The sequence below is a fragment of the Thunnus thynnus genome, chromosome 16 (genome assembly GCF_963924715.1).
Source record: "Thunnus thynnus chromosome 16, fThuThy2.1, whole genome shotgun sequence".
NCBI lineage: Eukaryota > Metazoa > Chordata > Actinopteri > Scombriformes > Scombridae > Thunnus > Thunnus thynnus.
Window position 1 is genome coordinate 7,529,700 of NC_089532.1, and position 20,537 is coordinate 7,550,236.

Sequence of the window (20,537 nt, forward strand, 5' to 3'; positions counted from 1 at the left end):
TTGATGAAAAATGTCTTGAATAAACTAAAGGAAAGAAATGCTCTCAATAAATCACTAATAGTTAACAGAGGAATGTTCCAGGCTGAATTTACTGCATGATTCTTACAAATCTGTCCACACCTCTACTGTTTTGACACACCACATTAAACCATTTATCGTTTCAAAAATGTGTTTTTTCTCCAAAATTCTGTTATAGATATTAGAACTTGACCAAGCTAAAACTTTATATTCATTAAAGTGACACTCCAGCAATTAAGTATTGCACTTCTATAAAGTTGGGGAGACTTGTGAAAGACAGATTAAAAAGAAAATGGTAAAAATCAAAGCAGCTGAAGACAAGAAATCTTGACTTTTAGTTCCCAGTATGTGTCAAGATCCAAAAACACTGAATCCTGCACACCACCAGTTTCTTGGTCTCCAAGCTGAAGCCAAGTTATTTTCTCAGACTTGACATTGCTCCAAGTTCCACAGAGGACTAGTTAATGTGTAAACGTAATGTCAGAGTGGCCAACATAATGCCTTAAAGAGTGGCAATAAAATTAGTGCTAGGCGGTGTTGTTTCTTCTAATTTCTTTATTAAAAGATTCTTTTTTACAGTGTTAAATACAATCTCTCAGGAGAACAGAGGTCTGAAAGAAGGTGATAAGAACAACAGATGCAAGATCATTTGATTTAATGTCCTTTCATGAGACCACCAATACAGTATATCACTCCATAATTATTTTAAAACTTAATGTAGTTGTCATTTATATTTCTTCAATGGGAAACGGTAAAGAATAAATCAGAGGAAATGTCTTTAATTCATAGCATATCTGTGCAAAACAGGGAGAGTCAGGTCCCAGAGCCCATATTCCAGCAGCTTGTACCATCCTTACATAGAGCAAACATCTTTAAACAACAGCCTGTAACATTAGAGTCTTCTATCTTCCATCAGGATGGCCGTGGTGCATTTCTGGTGTGTAAGTAAGAAGAACAATCATGACCCACAGATGCAGTACAGCCTGTGAAAAGAAGTTGACAAGTTGTTTATTTATTTTATTAACTGTTGTTCACCGTTTGATCATATTACAAATGCAAAAAACTTGCATCTCAAACAAATACTCACCATGTACAATATAATGAAAACTCTGGCCATAGGGTAGCGCCTCAAGAAGATCCCCAGTCTTATGCTGAAATTACAAGATCACATATAACTTAGAAAAACTGTGTAATTATTCTAAAATAACATTTACTTGTAAGAGCTTACCTGAAACGGTCGATGGTGCTGGCTGCTTTGCGTACTTTGCCGTACACCCCTGGACTCTCCTGATCACTGAAAAGGACTGGTGTGTTTCTTTGTCGTGCTCCTGAAAATTTAACAAGCAGAAAAGACATTAACAGTGAAGTCAAGATCAAATTTGATCTATTATTGAAACTAAAGACACAGAAAATGATCAAACGCTTGTTAAAAAAAAGTTCCAGTTTTCAATCACTGCATTGGTATATTCCATAGTTTTGGTGTCCACATTTAGCTGTATGAAATTATTGACTCTTGAAATCAGGGAGAGAAATGCAAAAATTGGATCAACTGTAAAGTTAAATCAGCTGCTGCTGTTCTGGCAATGAAAGTTTCCACAAAAGTCTAATTTCAGTGCTGGATTCTCAAGATACAAAGTGTTCTGCATGCTTTGTCCTCATAGAAGCATTGAATATTTAAATACTGGTTACTTTTGAAAGCCAAAATTGTGCTGTCATGACTGAACTAAACTTCAAGATTTCTGCATTGACATCTGAGATTGAGATAAAACTACCCTACGACTACATATCGACCCCGTAACAATCACCTGCTTCAACCTAGCCTACCTGGTCCATCAATACTGCTCATGTTGATGGCTGGCCCTCCACTTTGTCCTCCCTGGGCGTTCTTCAGCTGCTGTTCCAGTCGCTCCAGCTGGAAGACCAGGGAACTTTTTTCCGTGCCCAGAGCCTCCAACATCGTCTGCTTCTGGATCAGCGTCTCTGTCAGCTGGTGGAGCCGATTCTCCAGCTCTGTCTGGCTGCTGCTGAGAGTCTTGTTGGTCAACTGGAGGAGTAAAGAAATACCAGAATACGCTTTGTTAGTGGTGATATGTGTAGCGTTTTAAAACATCTACTTGAAGATTTCTGTTAAATTCCCAAGCATTGAAGGAGAAATTCACCTGATTCCTGAGTTTTTGGATTTCATCTTCTCGGTCCTTGATTCGGCTCTGCAGAGTTGTTTTAGCCCGATGCTGCTCTTCCTCCAAGTACTGCAGCTCCTATGATTAAAAAAAACAAACAAACATAAAAATATTTCACACAATTTAAGAGTTTGATAAGACATGCAACAATTATACATGTAATATCAAGATCTATCCATGACGCAGTTGCAGTTTACCTGTTTGTAACGCTCGACTTCAGCCTCCACCTCCTGCTTAGCTCTGTTCTGTAGAGCCTGTTGCTCCTGTAACTGCACCTGCTGCTCCCGCCACGCTTCTGTCTCCGTCAGGGCCTGATTCTCCAAATCCTGAGAGAGAAAACATGTCTGATGTGTACAGCTCAATCACCGATATCTCGTGATCTTTTCGTAGTAGGAACAAAGTCAACAAAGTCAAACCAAAGTTAGACAGAAAACCTAAAACACACTTGATTACAGAGCCATGAACAAATTTGTGTGCGGTCACTGTGGCTTTGTTTGTTTAAAAGGTGCCTTGTGGAGTTTTCTTCTGAACAAACAAGAAGTTATGTTTACATTGTATTATTTACCAGTACTCGTGTATGTCTTTGAGGTCCAACAAACACGAAATGTGAAATCCTTTTCCCCTCATACAAATATTTGCAAAATCGATCTTTTAAAAGTATTTTAAATCCGACATTGTTTGCTGGCTTGTAGTCTTCTTCTTTCATTGCTGCATTCAATGGCACATTACTGCAACTTGCTCCATAGCACCACTAGAGGTCAAAAACTCCACAGTGTACCTTTAAATATACTACATGCTGAAAGTGATTTGTAAACAAACGGCTCACAAAAGAGGAAGTGACACCAGTCATGTCACGTATTTTAGACCAATCACAGATGTTTTCACATTGGGGCCTATCGTATGAGAGATTCATCTAATCCGGCCTGCATTTATATTTGGAAACCTCCTAATGAAGCTATCACCCAGGACTGTCCACACAGGGTTCAATATAGTATCTTATTACTTTTTTTATTTCCACTTTGCCATTTTTTCTTTTCTTGACATCTTCAGCATCTCACCTGTATTTCTGTTCGGAGCACACGCACTTGACCCTGTAGTTTTTGGATCTCTTCCCTCTGCAGATCCTTCTCGTGACGCAGTTCCTCCATTTCCAGAGCCATGGCGCCGCTGCCGTCCAGTGTGTCCAGACCAGATCCCTCCTTCAGACTGCTGATGAGCTTCTCTTTGGACTAAAGAAACATTATTAAAAAAGTTTGCAGTTAACAGTTTAGTGATGCAAAAAATAAAGCTAATGATAAAGAAGAATATCAGGATCCCAATAGGACACAAAAACAGAAAAACAAAATTTAAAAAAGTATAAATCTTTATGTAAAAAAAAAAAAATTGTCCTCTGGAACGTGCATAATCCTTGGACACAGAGTTAGTTTTAGCCTGGCATAATTCAAATAAATTCAGATGCTTCCCGTGAAAACTGTGGTTTTATTGAGGGCCTGCGGCAGTGAGCCTTACTTGTAGGATTCGTGAGGCTTTATGCTTATAGTCTTGTAACTCCTGTTTGGCAGTCTCAGCTGCAGCTTTGGCACTTTTCAGTTGCTGTTGGAAGTCGTCCATCCTGAGCTTCTCCTCTGTTGCTCGCCGCTCTGTTGCTGTCACCGTCTCAGCGAGGGTCTGTCTCTCAGCCTCCAGTCTGGACAGGCGACCAGCATACTCACTCTAAACAAGAAGACAGGATTAGAATTTCCATGTGTTCAGTCTCGACTTGAGTTTCTCAGAGTGCACATAAAATTGATTTCTATTTCTACTCAGGCACAAATAACTAAATGTAAAGGCGGATAGAAGATTTTCTTAACCATCATATATGTAGTGGAGCACCTGCATCTGCCGATAGCTGTCCTGTTCCCTCCTGACAGCCTGCTCAGCCTCTCGCAGCCTCTCCTGCATCGTCTCGAGAGCTTGGGACTGTATGCTGCTCCCCTCTGTGTGGTTTTGCATAATTCTAAAAAAACAAAAACAGTAAAATAGTGTCCAAAACAATTCCTATAAATGCTGATCTCTACTTCAAAATGACGTGTCATGAAGAGCGTACCTGGATGTTTCCTTCTGTGCCTCCTCTAGTGCAGTACTGCGGGACTTAAGCAGCTGATCAGCTTCATCTAGTCTGATTTTCAGGACTGCAAGTTGACCATCTTTGGCAGAGAGGGCCTCTGTCAGGTCATCAACCTGTGACCGCAGTTGTCGTAACGTCCGGTCAGTCTGTGACTGCTCTGAGTTAAATTTGTCTGAACGTAGTCGGGCGTGATTCAAATCTACAGGAGTACAAAAAAAACCATAATCAATACAGAGAAAGGTGCATAAATGTAGGCCATCATTGTTCAGGTTTTGTCTTTTCTCTTACCATCTTGCAAGTCTTTTGCTCTCTGGATGACTGAAGCCATCTCCTGGTTGAGGGAAGCCACCTCACTGCGCAGCAGTTGGTTCTCCAAACGCAGGCTGGACAGGACTTGGCTCTGCGGCTCCTCTACAGGAAGAGGCTCCAATCTGCTGGACTCCTGAGGGACAGCCATGCCTGAGTCTGAACTCTCAGGTGTGTCTGTGTTGGACATGATGTTACCACACAGAGACATAAATGCCTGAAATTAATATACAGTAACTTTATTATGAAAGAAATCTGGCTGTAGTTGTGGCTTTGTGTGTCGTACAGTTTTCCAACAACAGCTAGACTGTGTAATAAAACATGAATATCAAGATTAGGGCTGCAACTAACAATTATTTCCATTATAGATTAATCTGATTATTCTTTTCTCGATTAATCTATTAGTCGTTAGGTCTATAAAACGCCAGAAAATGATGAAAAGAGTTGATCACTGTTTCCTAAAGTCCATGATGCAACCTAAAATGTCTTGTTTTGCGCTGACTAATAGTCCAAATTTTATTTTATTATCATAGAGGAACCAGAAAATATTCACATTTAAGAAGTTGGAACAAGAGAAGTTTAGCATTTTTTCTTAAAAATGGCTTAAAGTGATTCATCGATAATCAAAATATCTGCAGATTAATTTTCTGTTGATTGACAAATCATTGCAGCTCTAATCAAGATAACTTTAATATATCTTTTGAAATCATAACAGAGTATCTGAGTCACAATATTATTGGCCAAATGTCTCATTTGTTGAATAAAGAAAATCCTGCAAAATGACCAGCTTGGATCTAGTTTATGTTACAAATCAGCCACATCTGGAGATAGTGTTGTTATACAAAACATGAAATACAACATGTAGTAAAAACACTGAAAACAGTGGTGAAAAAAGACTGGAGTTTGGCCTGAGGAGTTCATACCTTGGCTTGGCTCTTTAGCAGAGCTCTCCTCTGATGTTTTGATGCTGTGAGCAGACAGCGAGCTGAGGCTTGAGGCCCGGGACACACCGCGGGTTGAGGGGGGCGTGGACGGGGCTGAGGGGATGGTGTGAGGAGTAGTGGAAGGGGGAGGTGTTGGGTTTTGGGCCTCGGTGACTGGAACTGCCACTTTTGCAAGTTCTCTTCTTGAATCCCTCCTGTTGCTGACTGGAGGGTCCGAGCTGTTCAGAAAGTCAAAAAGCATGTCATCGTCCACATCCTGCTCGCTCTTTTTGGGCCTCACAAAGCCAGAGGAGGTCTTGGCAGAGCTGGGAGGACTGCCTGCTGAGCCAGAGTTGGTACTGGACACGTTGGCTGTGCCTGCCACCAGGGTCGCATTGGTTCTCTTGATGTTGCCCGCTGCTGCAGAGATGTAGGTTGGTGTATCGTGAGAGGATGCATAGGCATGATGTGTCACAGCTGCGTCGGTCTTGTACCCTGCAGGGTTGTATTCAGGTTGGACAGTTGCATCGCCTTCGTAAATTGACTTGAAGGAGGATGTTTTCTCCTGGTTTTTGCTCAGAGCGGTGGCAGCTCCCTGGTCCACTTTATTCAGGAAGTCTTCAGCTTTCCCAGCAAACTCAGCAAACCAAGACATTTTGCATTCTGATGGCAGAAACCAGTGGTGGAAGAAGTGTTTAGATTCTTTACTTAAATACCAATACAGCGATGTAAAAATACTCCATTACAAGTAAAGTCCTGCATGAAAAATCCTACTTAAGTAAAAGTACATGAGTATTAGCAGCTTGATGTAGTTAAAGTATTAAAGTAAAATTACTGGTTTGGTCCCTCTGACTGATGCATTATTATGTATGACATCAGTAGATTATTAATACTGAAGCATTGGTGTATAAGCAGCATGTTGCTGTTGTAGCTGCTGGAGGTGGTGCTAGTTTAAACTTTACATACAGTTAGCTAAATTAGTCCAGTGGTTCCCAACCTAGGGGTCAGGGCCCTCCAAAGGGTCACAAGATAAATCTGAGGGGTCATGAGATGATTAATGGGAGTGTAAGATGTCAAAAGCCAGGATGGAAACCACAGGTTTAATCTTAACAATGTGTTGTATTTTAAAAGCTTTTTATACTATCTATTGTGACAAATCGTCATCTGAAAAGTAACTAAAGCTGTCAAATAAATGTAGTAAAAAGTACAATATTTCCCTCTGAAATGTGGTGGAGTAGAAGTATAAAGAAGGAAAAAATGTTAATACTCAAAGTACAAGTACCTCAAAATTGTTTTTACGTACAATACTTGAGTAAATGTATTTAGTTACTTTCCACCACTGGCAGAAACATTACAGCACACATTTCAGGATGAACTGAACATCACAGACAAGCTGCATCACGTTTAGTTTTAGGTGACATACAGTTAAGGTTAAGATTGATAAATAAATGCATATCTTAGCGGAGGGAGACGATAGCATGCTAAGTCAATAACTCAACAGAGTCAGGGCTGACTTTACTGCAACGACGTTTCTGGCACAAATACATGGACACATAACAGTATAACATGACTCATCAGTAGCCACCGCTATCATATAATTGGTGTAAACACAGTTGGTTTATCATAATCCTCATCTCTGCTAAAGCTAACAGGCTAGCTCTGGAAAGCTACGTTAATTCCAACTCACCGTTTGAAATGACGTCCAAATGCAAAAACGCCTCAGGTCAGCTGGCTACCGCCGAGGTGTAACTGCTGAACATGAAAGAGGAATACCGTTTGGATATTCACTGTCCAATGTCATTATCTGTCAAATAAGGATATTGGTGATTCTTTTCAATACGTGGACCAGGAAGTTCTGCGAGCAAGGACCCCACAACAGACTGGCTTCAGCGGAGCCTGATGGAAAAATAAACCGATGGCTCAGCACTCTGCTTGTTTGTATACTCTTATCAGTGGTGGAAAGTAAAGTACTGTACTTAAGTTAAGATTTGAGGTACTTGTACTTTACTTGAGTATTTCCATTTGATGTTACTTTATACTTCCACTCCACTAAATTTCAGAGGGAAATATTGTACTTTCTACTCCACTAGATTTATTTGACAGCTTCAGTTACTTTTCAGATGAAGATTTGACACAATGGATAATATAACAAGCTTTTAAAGTACAACATGTTGTTAAAGATGAAACCAGTGGTTTCCAACCTTTTTGGCTTTTGATGTCTTACAAAAAGCAGTGTGTAGTCTGGGTCACATTTCAGATGTCTATGAGTTGTTAACAGCTCCACCAAATAGTGATTTTTCCCTCTAAACTTTTCACATGGTTTCATTTCAATAAATGTTCAAATGATCCAATATTTCACCAAAAATCAAAGATTAGAGAAAAAGTCCAAAAACTGAAAACGGATTTGTGTATCAGAACTTTGTTTTTCGTTTTTTCTTTCCCATTAATCATCTCACGACCCCTCAGATTTATCTGGTGGCCCTTTGGAGGGGCGCGACCCCTAGGTTGGGAACCACTGGATTAAACTAGCTAACTGTATATAAAGTAGTTGAGACTAGCTCCACCTCCAGCAGCTACAACAGTAACATGCTGTTCTAACACTGATGCTTCAGTATTAATAATCTAATGATGTCATATATAATAATATATCAGTCAGAGGGACTAAACTACTACTTTTACTGCAATATTTATGTACTTTTACTTAGGGAGGATTCTATTTTTCATGCATGACTTTTACTAGTAATGGAGTATTTTTACATTGCTGTATTGGTACTTTTAATTAAGTAAAGGACATGAGTACTTCTTCCACCGCTGACTCCTATCAATATTAACATAAACACTGGTAAACAGAGCAGACACTAAATCTGCAGTTGTGCATTTTTTTCTCAAAACTGTGCAGATGTTTCCAAGACACTTGAAAATCAGTGAACCCAACTCTTTCTGCAGAAATGGAAGAAACCACTAGAATCTTTGGGAGTCAAATATAATTTGGACTTAAAAGGACAGCTGTAGATAAATGAATTGGGAACATTGGCCACAAATTGAACCATATATCAATAATTATCATTTTATTTCATTTTAAGAGCTGTGCATGTTTTTTCCTTTTCTGGACCAGTCCTGTAATGCTGCATTTTGTATGCTTTTTAGAAAATATGTTTAAAAACACAACAAAAATTTGACAAGAGACGTTACTGACCTTTTAAAAAAACCCATCAGTAGAATATTTACTGCATGTCGTTCTCAAGTAAGAGTATTGTTTACCTGATTTAATTTTGAATGAAAGTAAAGTAGCTTCTTTAAAAGAGAATTGCAATAGGTAGTTGCAAAATAAAGCACACAAAGCCAGATAACTTTCTCTTCACTGATGAACTGCTCACTGTAAATACCTCCACATCCATTTTCTGATGCTAAAAAAAATGAATATTTGTGATGTATATGCATTAGATATGACTAGTAATTAAGTTAAATTTAACTAGCATACCCCAAAAAGTATACAAAATGTACTTTACCACAGTACTGTTCTTTAAATTCCCTGCTTCCAGCTTTAACAGATAAAATAACAACCTCGGGAGGTGTTGCTGCAGTACAAACTCACTGTTACATAAGACAAGACAAAAACAGACAAACTTTATCAAACAGTGCCTCTTTATTTTTTCCTGCACTCACTCCAAAATGCATATTTACATGGCATGCCACATCAATACTGGAACTGACTATGGACAATTGATAACACGTAGAATCTGCTCTGGGAGTTAAGGGCGAGGGAGTTACATCCCCTAAACAACCAAACAAGAGATATAACAGAAATGAAGCAACACTTATAACCATCCATAGAAAATGTTTCCTCTTAAATCAGGTTGTTTCAAAGACTTAAAAAGTGATAAATGTCCAGTTGACATGTACCAAACATCTTATTCCCAAGTTTCTCTATTTATTTTTACATATGACATGGAGAGCTGGCGTCACAAGTCAGAGATGGCGATCATCTACACTCTGCAAAAGACCATGAGGCTAGAGTAGGTGGGTAGATGATCACACACTTGGGGGAGAAAAAGATTTACAACAGTAATTCATCGTTGGTGCCGACAAGCTGGTCAACTCCGTTAGGTGTCCAGTCCGGCAATTTCAAAATACCTCATCAATGTTTTCTAAGATAGTGTCCTTGTTCAAGGTAATAATCCACAAGCGCTGAGTCCTTTCCAGAAAAAAAAAAATGTCCAGAGGATCCAAAAGAGGGGAGAGAAGTTAAATACATAAAAAACACAACTCAATATACAAGTTTGTGTGTGATAATGCAAAAATAACAAAACAACATTATCTGGAAAAGTTTCTTCTGAGAGAGATCCTTTGAGAAAAAAAAAAAAAAAAAAAAAGTAGCTCAATCAGTATTTCCTCTGTTTTCGGATAAAAAGTCTGTTGTATTAACATTCAAACTCACATCCTCCAGGAGTCATTCTCACACACACACACACACATACACACAATCTCTTTCTCTCTCTCAAACACACACACACACATACACACTCACTCTCTCGCTCCCTCTTTCACAGCCAATTACTCATGCAATGTGGTTTCTAAATGAGGGAGTGGCCGTATCAGATCAGCCCCCTCCTCTTCTTGTAGTCCTCCAAGTTGAGGGACCTGCGGGGAGCGCCGTCCTTCACCGGCAGCGCGTTGGAGCTCACGGACAGAGACTTTGCCTCTGTGGAGCACAAGAGTGAAATTAATCATGTTGACGTAACAAAAACACCTTTGTACAACAACAGAGTAAAATTTTCTGTATCACATATCCTGTTCAGAACAAAAAACATCATCTCACCTGCATTGGGAACCTGAAGGTCAATCTTAACGTCAAAATCATGAACTTTAAACAAGTCCTCTGAGAGGTCAGTGGTTGGCTTGGGGACATCTTTGTCTTTCAGGTCTGCTTGACCCTGTAATACATAAAAGAAAAATGTGAACGCTTTAGGGTAAAGACTCATGATTCAAGTCCAGTCAGTGTTCTTCGGTGTTGTACCATTATATGTTCAGATATCTCATATAAAAGAGCATTTCACATTAATTAAACATTAATTTTTTAGTCCTCTGTGATCGTAAACTAAATATCTTTGGATTGTAGACTGTTGGTTGGGACAAAACAGATATTTTAGGTTGCATCTTGAGCTTCGGGAAAAAGTGATCAATTTTTTTTTTACCATTTCCTGATATTTTATAAACCAAACATCTAATCAATTAATCAAGAAAATAACAGATCGATTGATAATGAAAATAATCATTAGTTGCAGCCCTAAACAGGAGGAGTGATTCCAGCAAGCAAAACCTGTTCAATGTTCATTCAGGCCCCCTGACAATTGTTTTAGGACAGACATGAAAAACTGTGAAACTGTCCTTTAAAATTGTCATCTTGTCGTCCATCTGGCCAACAAAAAACTATGATCCTGCATTTATTTCTTACAAGTATGACAGTAGCAGGCTTACTCTTTAAAAAAAAAAAAAAAGACAGAATTTGGCAGACAGGTTCTAGCAGAGTCCACCTTCTGGTGACTGAAAAGTAGAAATAATTGCAGCAAGCACATGGTCTCCTGTTTGCACATTTCACTTAGAACAGGACTACAACCAGGATTTTGGCATCGTTTCCTGAAAGAAGTAAACACCTAAAAGTTTTCCCTCGACATCCTCGGTGTTGACAGTAAAGGGAGTGTCTGATTGTGTTCTTTCTGCTTACCAGTTTGTTCTTCTCAGCACTAGAAGGGTCTGGCGTTGACCCAGAGCCGTACTTCTGGTTCAAATGAGCAAGAATAGCTGCGTGGACTGACGGGTCTCTGGCCTACAGGACCGAGACGAGCAGATTGGCAGGTTAGATTGACAAAAAGTAGATTTAGCGGTGTGTAACTTTACTGCACAAATAGAAAATGTTACGTGATATATTTATAGAAGTCTTACATTAGACACCATGGTGGGTTTGCACTGTCTTCGTGTGAAAGGGTCCATTTGCTGGTTTTTGGCATTTTGTCCTTCAGCCTGTGAGAATAAATAAGCAAGTAACAACAAAGCAAATTAAACACTGATATAGATGAAGCTATTGATTGATTTACTATCATAATTATCCACTGCCTAAACACATCACTTTTCCAACAGGTGATAGGTTTATAACTACATTTAAATCAGTGCAGTGTGAGAACTGCTGTGTTATAGGACCATTCCTACGGAAGTTAATGTTACTGTGAGACAGAAATCTTTTCTCCTCACATACACTGCTTTGACTGGCCTGAAGTGAACCACAGCGTGACTGAACGCTGCCACACTGAGTTGCTGCCACATTAAGAAAATATTTGAAGTGTAGCAGCGTTTTAAGAAGTTTGAGGGTGGCAAATGCACCATTTGCAACCAGTGTAAAAGGAAACTACTATCAATTTGCAGGACCACATGAAAAGATTATATCTTTCCTTCCTGTCCTTCAAGAACATTTTATTGTACTTGTGTCACACCTCTTTGGTGCAAACAGACACTACAGGATGTGAAGACTGTAAAAGTAGCCAACATCGATGTTCACATCCTGTATTTGAAAGCGGTTTCCTCTAAATTATAAAAACACCAACATGTAATCAACTAATGTTAAATGTCAGCACAGTCAACCACAGCAGCTGTACAAAAGAGAAAACTTACCACAAGAGCTTTCTCAGATTCAACAATGTTCCAGCTTCTGTTCCTCTGATTAATGTAGCTGGATGAAAAAACAGTCCAGAGTCAAATGAAATTCTGTCATATTTCTCCAAAACATAGTTATGATATTAAGAACTGTGTACAGTTTTTAAAAGCAAGAGATAAGCCAAGTCCTCTGATATATTGCTACACAATGTCTCATGCATTACGCTGTTATTTCATGGGTTAGGTTTTGAGTCTTGTTTTTAACAAAAGCTGGCATTTTCTTCATTTCTTCCCAGCAACTTGGTAAGTAATGTTATCAACCAGTAGAAGATAGAAACACACATAAAAACAATCGTTCACAATGGACCCTTAAAGCATGTAACTGAAGCAGGAACATTATGCCCTGTTTAATAAAGAAGAGCTGCAGAGAGATAAAAAAAAGAAAAAGCTTACAAACCTGATGGCAGAGATGTTCTTGGTCCTCTGCCTGTCGAGGGCTTCTGCCCTCTCCTCAAGCTCATTCAGCTCATCCTGGATCACTTTCACTTTTTCACCATCACCACTCTCTTCTGCCATGGCCTACCATCAAAATAAATTAAAAGAATACACTCTTAATACTTAAAAAGGTTGCAAAGAAAATTATGAACAAACCACATATTTTATATATACATAACGTTTTCAGGGCTTAAAAATCTAACAACTCTTCCATGACTTCCTTTACCTTATCTTTGAGTAACTGTGTTTTCTTCATGGCATAATTTGGTGGTGCTTTTCGGAATCTGTCCTTCTCTTTAACAATCTAAAGAGAGCAAGGACAAAAAAAAAAAAAGAGTTTATGTTGCAGTGGATAATACATGAAGCCAGAGAAATGAATGAACATCTGGAGAAACAGACTCACATCCTCTATGTCTTTGTCATTGAACTTGTAGTTCAGAGCTTCTTTGATGGACTGCTCCTTTTTGGTGATTTCATCAAGAGTTGGGACTTGCATCCCAGCAACCATCATCTGCAGAGGAGAGAAACCAACACACAAAACTTGACATCAAAGTCTTAATACACTGTTCCCCATTTTTAAGAAAACTGTATGTAAATGTAAAGAAAAGTTCTCATTAATTGGATATTAAAGGCGACGGTCTTTTTGCTCTCAGGTCCACTTACCGCCTCTTTCCACTTCATGAACTCGCTTTCTGTAAACTCCTGATTTGATACAAACTCAAGCCTGAAAACCCGTGTGTCACCACCATGCCTGAGGAAGACATACATCATTAAAAAGAGCAGAGATAATGGAACAATAGGTCCACTGACTAAGCCCTTAATAGGTATATTGTATCTGTAACTGTATACCTACCTTAATTGTAATCCTTTGTTTGTTCGTGTTGATCCGAGTTGGTAAACCTTCGCCGTCTCCACCACGTCTACAATTTCAGCAACCTTTCAAGAACAACAAAGGGGATTAAAATCAAGTAAAACTTCATCATTAAGCCTGTTGTTTAACTAGGCATCCCTTCTAATATTCAGAATCTGTTCCCCGTCACCATTATACAAAGACACAATGCTGTTCAATATCGAACACTGTCTAAGAATCGATACCTCGACGCCAAGCTTACCCTATAAACTGGTTTACTGCTGCTGTTCCCGATCCCTATCCTCACAAAGCAGCCAGTCACAGTCTTAGCGAAGAAGGGCATGTGGCACCAGCGCTCCAGCTTGTGTCTGGAGAGACGGATCCTGTTGAGCTCGTCTGGTAGCGAAACAGGCTGCGACTTCGGAGGAGTTTCCTCTTTTCTGTAAGAGCAACAAAGTCAAGGTCACTTACAAGCAGAGAGAAGCGTGATCAATTTTTCTAACGCTTGAAATACTAGAAACAGAATGACACTTACTCGTCATCATCATAAGACGATGAACGTGAACTCCGGTCGCTTTTGACTGATGACTTGTCGTCGTCTTCCTCCTCTTCCTCTTCATCGTCAGAGTAAACTTCGCTCGTCTTGAGGGGCTGACGTTTGGCCAGCAGTTCCGCTGCTCAGCAAAGAGATGAAACATCAGCGTTTAGAACGGACTGAATTGAACAATCACGTGACAAAGAAGTAAAAACACAAAGACATAAACTGTGCAGACCTGTTTTGTTTTTCTTCTTTTCACGTTCGGCCTTTAGTTCTTCCATGGCCTGCGACTTTTTGTCGAGTTTTTCGTCACGTTTGGATCGTCTCTCCTTGTTATGTGACATGACCTGGAGAGGGACGGATGTTACAATCACAAACAGAGACAAACATACCGCTGTGAAGCTGCAGAATTGCTTTACCATTAGCTTGTAATTAAAAATGTTGATTTCAGAAAGAGCACTGACAGAGTAAATGCAACATGTTACTTTAATCTTTAAAGGGGTCGACCTAAAATTTTGATAACAGTTGTAAAGATGTGATTGTGTACCAGAATGTCTCTCTTTTTTGATCAAAAAAGCTGAAACTTTCCACAATATTGTCATAAACCTATGTTGTGTGAATTTCCCATCAAACAGGACTCACCACTTGTGTGTCTTGAACCTGAGATAGCTTCCTTTTTTCTTGTTCTTCCTCCTGCTTCTTTTTCTTCTCCTCTTTCTCCTTCTTCTTTGCCGTCTTCAGCTTCTTCTTGATTTCAAACCTGTCAAAACAAATGTAATCTTGAATGAATAAACATGAAATGCAAACGCGATAAAATAAAATGCAAGGATATTAAGAAAACACAAAGGAAGTGCTCTTTTCAAATTTGAAAAACAATTGTAAAATTTATGCTGAGTACCATTTTTTTAAGACTCTTGCTTCTCTTTTCTCACATCACCACTCACCGTCTCTTTAGCACTTCTCGCTTCTCAATTCGGTTGAACAGCTCTTGTTCTCTTTCTTTCTCTGTCATCTGCTCCAGTCGAGCTCTGTCTTCTGCGTCTCCCATCAAGTCATCGTCATAGCCGTCCCTGAAAACGTCGTCCTCCGAAGAGTCCGAGTCTGAGCTGGAGGATGAACTGTTGCTCTCTGAATCAGACACCTCACCTGAGAAAGAGTGAGAGTAAAGAGTAAAATCAATCCTCCAACCAGTTATCACACGTCTCCTAAACAGATGTTTAAATGATGTTATGTACGATTTTTGGCAGTGAGACGTTCATTTTCAAAAGTTGACATGTGGTTGAAATGTCGGTGGCTTAGAACTATTTTAAAATGGAAAAAAAAGGTAGCCTAATAGCTACAATTCAGTTACAGTGCCTGTATTTCAGCAGGTGACAGTAAAAGCTTCTTTCAACATGATGAAAATGATGAACGCCAATATGACGTGGAAATTTGATTTAATGATTTAAAGGCGCAGTGTGTAGGATTTAGTGGCATCTAGTGGTGAGGATGCAGATTGCTACCAAATGAATACCCCTCCCCTTCCAAGCATGTAGGAGAACCTACGGTGGCCGCGAAACTGGCCCTCTCTAGAGCCAGTGTTTGGTTTGTCCATTCTGGGCTACTGTAGAAACATGGCGGATCAATATGGAGGACTCCGTGGAAGAGGACCCGCTCCCTATGTAGATATAAAGGGCTCATTCTAAGCAATGAACACACAATGATTCTTATTTTCAGTTGATTATACACTAATTAAAACAAACTTATGAATATGTATTCAATTTCTGTCAAGTCTGTTCTGCTAGATGCCATTAAATTCTACACACTGCACCTTTAAATGTTATTCTCTGGAGTGTTTAATATTTGTAAGAGCTATTTAATTTTTTAGTTTGTCGTTTTGTTAAAAATAATGAAAGTTATTAAAGGGAAGCTGTGATGTAGGCTATTTTTTCATTACTGCAAAGCGTTTCAAGTGTCAAGCATATCTTAAATTAACTCATTTTGATTGGACACTTTCACTGGATTTTAACAGAACACATTGAACATGTTTCCAGGTTTTCCATAACTGTGGGCAAGCAGCGTAAAGTGGGACAATGTCACACAAATAAACAAACAACAGCTTAGATGCGTGAGCCAGCTGGGATAGAAGGGATGAGTGTGTGAGTCACCTAATCCCTGCCACCTGAAATACTCGTGGTGATTGCACGCTGGTGATGTGTGTAATCTACAGTTCATGATATGTCTTGCCATGTAGGATGCCATTATCCAGGGCCGTGTGTGATAGTTTGCTCTGTGAAATTGAATCCTTAGTGCCACCATGACAAATTCTTGAACGTTTATCATACATGGTGACCAAAAAGGTTGTGGCTTTTATAAAAGATTCACATTCTGGGTCTTTGGAGAAGCTTTTGAGGGTGAAATAAGAGATGAAGTGCTTGTATATGGCATCTTTTCCCCAGTGTTCATGCAGAAAACACATACCCTCCTCTGGTGCAGAGCTCTCAGCTGAGCTGTCTCCATCTGAGCTGCCAGACGCCGTAGCTTTATTAACTTTCTTCTTCGTAGCGCTCTTCTTCTCAGATCCCTTCCCTTGTTTAACCTTCTTTTTGCCTTTAGTGCCACCCACAGTCCACTAGACAAAGCAGTGGAAAATTTTGGTTATATTATAATCATAAAAGACAGAGAATACATTTTTTATAGCATTTCTGGTTAACATGAAAGTGCCCATTATCAAAAAAAGCACTCTGGCATGTTTTAAGAACATTTTAAAAGTTTTGTTATGTCCTAAACTGAAAAAATGAAGTCTTTTAGAGCAGACAACAAGACTGTCACACCTCATCATCGCTGTCAGATGTCTCGGAGTCTGTAGAGGCTGCAGGCTTGCTAACCGGCTCTTCTTGCTCACCAGAGTCAACCCTCTTCCTCTTTGCCAAAGACAGCAGCTCCTGAAAATGAGAGGACACCTGACGTGATTCACAGTCAACAACCAGAGAAATCACAATCACACACACACTATACCTGTAACTGTAGAACAGTTACTGTTAACTGTAAAATCTTTTGATTTTCCAGTCAGAAGTCCACATGTACAGATGCAGTGAATAAACCCAAACACTGTTAAGGATGCACTGGGATGACATATCTAAGGATTGACTTGTCAACTTTGTACTATGCATATATAACGGCAAACCTCCGAAACACAGGTGATTTAACAAGACAAGATTTTGGTGGCCACTCCTCGGGCACGACTTCTACACTCCTCTGACGAACTGTGTGGCCTGGAGCAAATGTGTACTTTTTGTTTAGCTGTGGTGAGTTTCCGAGAAATAAAACTATATGTGAGCAAGGAAGCAAAACCCAATCACAAGTGGTCATCAAAACGCATTCCGATGCCAGGTGTAAGTTATTAACTGATTAGTCAATCATCAGAAGTTGTATCCAACAAAACATTTCCTAATTCTAGCTTCTCAGATACTGATGATTTCAAACTTTTCTTTGTCTTCTGTGATCAAAAACTGAATATCTTTAGGCTTTGGAGTGTGGGTCGGACAAAACAAGCACTTTGTTCTCATCAGCTTGGGCTTTAGGAAATTGTGATTTTTAAAAAAACAATTTTTAAATTATTTAAATGTATTTTTTTTGGCATTCTACAGTCCAAACACTTAACCCAGAAAATAAACGGCAGATTAATTCATAACAGGTTTTCAAAAGAGCCTGTAAAACATAACAGCAAGAATGAATGAAGCTATCAAAATAACAAAACCATGAAAAAGCTTTCCACCTCTACTGTAAGAATATGGGGGCAGCTGTAGTCCATCCCAAAGAAGTAGCAAACTCTTAACTCCAATGCAGAAATGTATTCAATACTGCAAACGATTGATCTGCATGGCTGCCTTCATCAAGGAGATGTCAGCTCTAAGACACCGCAGAGCTGAAAACTTACTGATGAACTTCTCTCAACTCTTCATGTCAGCTGTTATTTGCTACCTGAGTTTAAGCTGCCCCGACTGTTTCTCCAAGCTCCTACTATTTCTGAATATACGTATACGAGTTCACTGGTGATTACAGTTATCAAAGCAGCAGTCTTGTCCAGCTCTCCAGACTGGAAAGCTCATCAGTCAGCTTCTTGCGCTTGTTTGACAACACTGAAACATGAAGTAGAATTAACACCTTTCTGACCATGTCAACAAAAACTGAAAATGTATGAGCTTCATAAGAGCAGAATTTACGGCGGAGCTGTTGTATTGGATTGCATTAGATTACACAGATGTTTCTAATAAAGTGCTTGGTGAGTGTATATGTGCACGTAGCTGCTTTCCCCTCCTACAGTGGGATAGATGCAGTCCGTACATGAGACGTGACCTAAAACTCATAACTCCAATTCAAACATGTATTCAATACTGCACTAATTGTTGGTTTGAGCAACTGAGGAAGCAGAGCATAATGAACTTCTCACGACTTCCCGTGTCAGCTGTTATTTGCTAGTTGTTTTTGAGCTGCCCCTCCTGTTTCTCAGAGTTCCTACTAGAGACGTGCCAATATACCATTTCTACTATATACACCACCAACTATTTCTCTAATTATCGTCATTTTCAGAGGACACGGTGAACACAGAGCAGTACCTACCTTCATTAGCAGTTTGATTTTGTTTAGTCTCAAGGAGGGAGCTTTCTATTTGTCAAACACACACAGAATAACTATTTTTTATATACTTTAACATTAGCCATCACATTCAGTGAGAGAGCGAGCTGCATTTTACCTTACTAGTATTTTTTAAAATGAATTTAAATGTTAACACCCAGCAGATAACACTTACTACTAATCCAATCCATAAATCAATTGATCAATTTTATCAGGAAAAATTAATACATTTTATATATGTATATATAAATAAATATGTGTGTGGAATCTAAGACACAGACCTGCATTTCAAGTAATTTCCAGTCTCAAACTTTGAACAATCTGCTTTTGTTTAAAGAGTTTAAACTGTTTTTGGTGATCTCTTATGCAAAGCTGCATTAAACTATATTTAACATCAAACTACACACTCACTGGCCACTTCATCAGGTACACCTGTGTAATCTACTGCAATCCAATACAACACCTCTGACATAAATTCTGCTTTTACGAAGCTTATACATTTTCAGTTTTTGTTGACACTGTCAGAAAGGTGATACTACTACTTTAATGTTTACTATTGAGGTCGTAGTGAGTGGAAATGTGTTCCTAATATTTTGCTTCCCTGATCTATGTTAATGGTGTGGACAAAATATTAGGAACACCATTCAGTATAATGCACTCCAGTACACCACCACTACACAGTACAACCTCAATAATAAACATAAAGTAGAATTATCATCTTTCTGACAACGTCAACAAAAACTGAAAACTGTATAAGCTTCGTAGATATAGAATTTATGGCAGAGCTGTTATATTGGATTGCATTAGATTGCACAGATGTTTCTGATGAAGTGGCTGGTGAGAGTATTTTTGCAGTAAAAGAACTTTTTCACGAAATGTTGATTGCGACGTTGTGACAATACAATTTACCGCGATATTTTTACCTACGATAATCGTGGCGTGAAAATTTGAAACTGGCACTATTTGTGAATATGCATGCGTAAACTTGTGATCACATTTATCGAAGCAGCAGTCCTGCACAGCTCTCCAGACCGGCAAGATAAGACTGGAAAGCTCGTCTGCCAGCTTGTTTGACAACAACACCGAAATAGATCTCCTGCTCTGCGCTCATGATGTCATTAAGGAGATAAGGTTCTTCTAGCTAAAATAAGTGCGACTCCACTTCGGCATCAGTGTGCACACATATCACATTCCCGCTGAGCCTGAGAGCCACAAACATAACTGTACCACAAACACATAACTCCAGCAGTTAATGTCCATATCCAAGCAGTTTTAACCAGCAAAAGGCCCGTGGCGCGGCATTTTCGTGGGAACATAGTAACTGCAGGGTTCTCTCGGAGTGTAACCTTAACGTTAGCATTACTGAGCTAACTGGTGCTGCTTTCAGTTGGAGCACAAACGCTTTTACATGTGGTAGCTACTTTACAGAAAGACTTGACAAAAGCCTAACAATGTGTGTGACTTCAAACAAAGTCGTGTTTAGCAGGTGTAGTAAATATAACAGGCCCCACGCTCAGGTTTTCCAAAGCGAGGCCAAACACAGCGCAGTCAGTTAGCACACATTAGCTTCACCTCAAAGACTGTTGACAGCTTAATAAGTGCTCAGCGGTGACAAAAACCAGAAAAATGCGTACCTGGTCTAAATTGTCGTCGCTAGCACTGTCTTCGGAGTCAGAGTCAATCACGACTCGACCTTTCCGCTTCTTTACATTCACCATGATTAGCTGCACGGCTAACCTGTGTCGTCTAAATGTTTGAGGTTAGCCGCTGCTGCTACCTAGCTAGTCAGGCACACAAAGGCGCTACTGAGCATGCGCGCTCACATAGATACCACTCTGCCTTAAATATATTTATT

At 39.4% G+C, this 20,537-nt stretch overlaps 2 protein-coding genes across 2 annotated transcripts; both read right to left on the reverse strand.

Annotated features, from left to right (window-relative positions):
* Nucleotides 1-555: 555 nt before the first annotated feature.
* On the reverse strand, nt 556-7,419 carry golga5 (golgin A5). Its single transcript, XM_067614101.1, has 13 exons — nt 7,222-7,419; nt 5,535-6,197; nt 4,594-4,788; nt 4,285-4,504; nt 4,071-4,194; nt 3,708-3,911; nt 3,257-3,427; nt 2,396-2,524; nt 2,178-2,276; nt 1,843-2,062; nt 1,247-1,346; nt 1,106-1,169; nt 556-1,001 (listed from the first exon to the last, which is right to left on the reverse strand). Exons 2-13 carry the CDS (start codon nt 6,187-6,189, stop codon nt 921-923), a joined length of 2,262 nt encoding a protein of 753 aa, XP_067470202.1. The 5' UTR covers nt 6,190-6,197; nt 7,222-7,419; the 3' UTR covers nt 556-920.
* A 1,742-nt stretch (nt 7,420-9,161) lies between these two features.
* rtf1 (RTF1 homolog, Paf1/RNA polymerase II complex component) lies at nt 9,162-20,485 on the reverse strand. The gene is made up of 18 exons (XM_067614602.1): nt 20,317-20,485; nt 16,879-16,989; nt 16,526-16,676; nt 15,010-15,211; nt 14,708-14,825; nt 14,301-14,412; nt 14,063-14,201; nt 13,790-13,967; nt 13,531-13,613; nt 13,341-13,428; nt 13,081-13,188; nt 12,904-12,981; nt 12,640-12,761; nt 12,201-12,258; nt 11,478-11,555; nt 11,260-11,361; nt 10,354-10,468; nt 9,162-10,236 (listed from the first exon to the last, which is right to left on the reverse strand). The coding sequence occupies exons 1-18, from the start codon at nt 20,398-20,400 to the stop codon at nt 10,130-10,132; spliced, it is 2,034 nt and encodes a 677-aa protein (XP_067470703.1). The 5' UTR covers nt 20,401-20,485; the 3' UTR covers nt 9,162-10,129.
* Nucleotides 20,486-20,537: the final 52 nt, after the last annotated feature.

What these genes read in the sequence shown, in the direction of transcription:
- golga5 (XM_067614101.1), bottom strand. Translation starts at nt 6,189, where the DNA reads ATGTCTTGGTTTGCTGAGTTTGCTGGGAAAGCTGAAGACTTCCTGAAT. An exon ending in AAGCCTCACGAATCCTACAA is followed by an intron (nt 3,428 to 3,707) that starts GTAAGGCTCACT and finishes ATGTTTCTTTAG; the next exon opens with TCCAAAGAGAAGCTCATCAG. An exon ending in TCCAAAAACTCAGGAATCAG is followed by an intron (nt 2,063 to 2,177) that starts GTGAATTTCTCC and finishes TTACTCCTCCAG; the next exon opens with TTGACCAACAAGACTCTCAG.
- rtf1 (XM_067614602.1), bottom strand. Translation starts at nt 20,400, where the DNA reads ATGGTGAATGTAAAGAAGCGGAAAGGTCGAGTCGTGATTGACTCTGAC. An exon ending in GAGCTCTGCACCAGAGGAGG is followed by an intron (nt 15,212 to 16,525) that starts GTATGTGTTTTC and finishes ACTCTTTCTCAG; the next exon opens with GTGAGGTGTCTGATTCAGAG. An exon ending in AGGTTCAAGACACACAAGTG is followed by an intron (nt 14,413 to 14,707) that starts GTGAGTCCTGTT and finishes GTCCCTCTCCAG; the next exon opens with GTCATGTCACATAACAAGGA.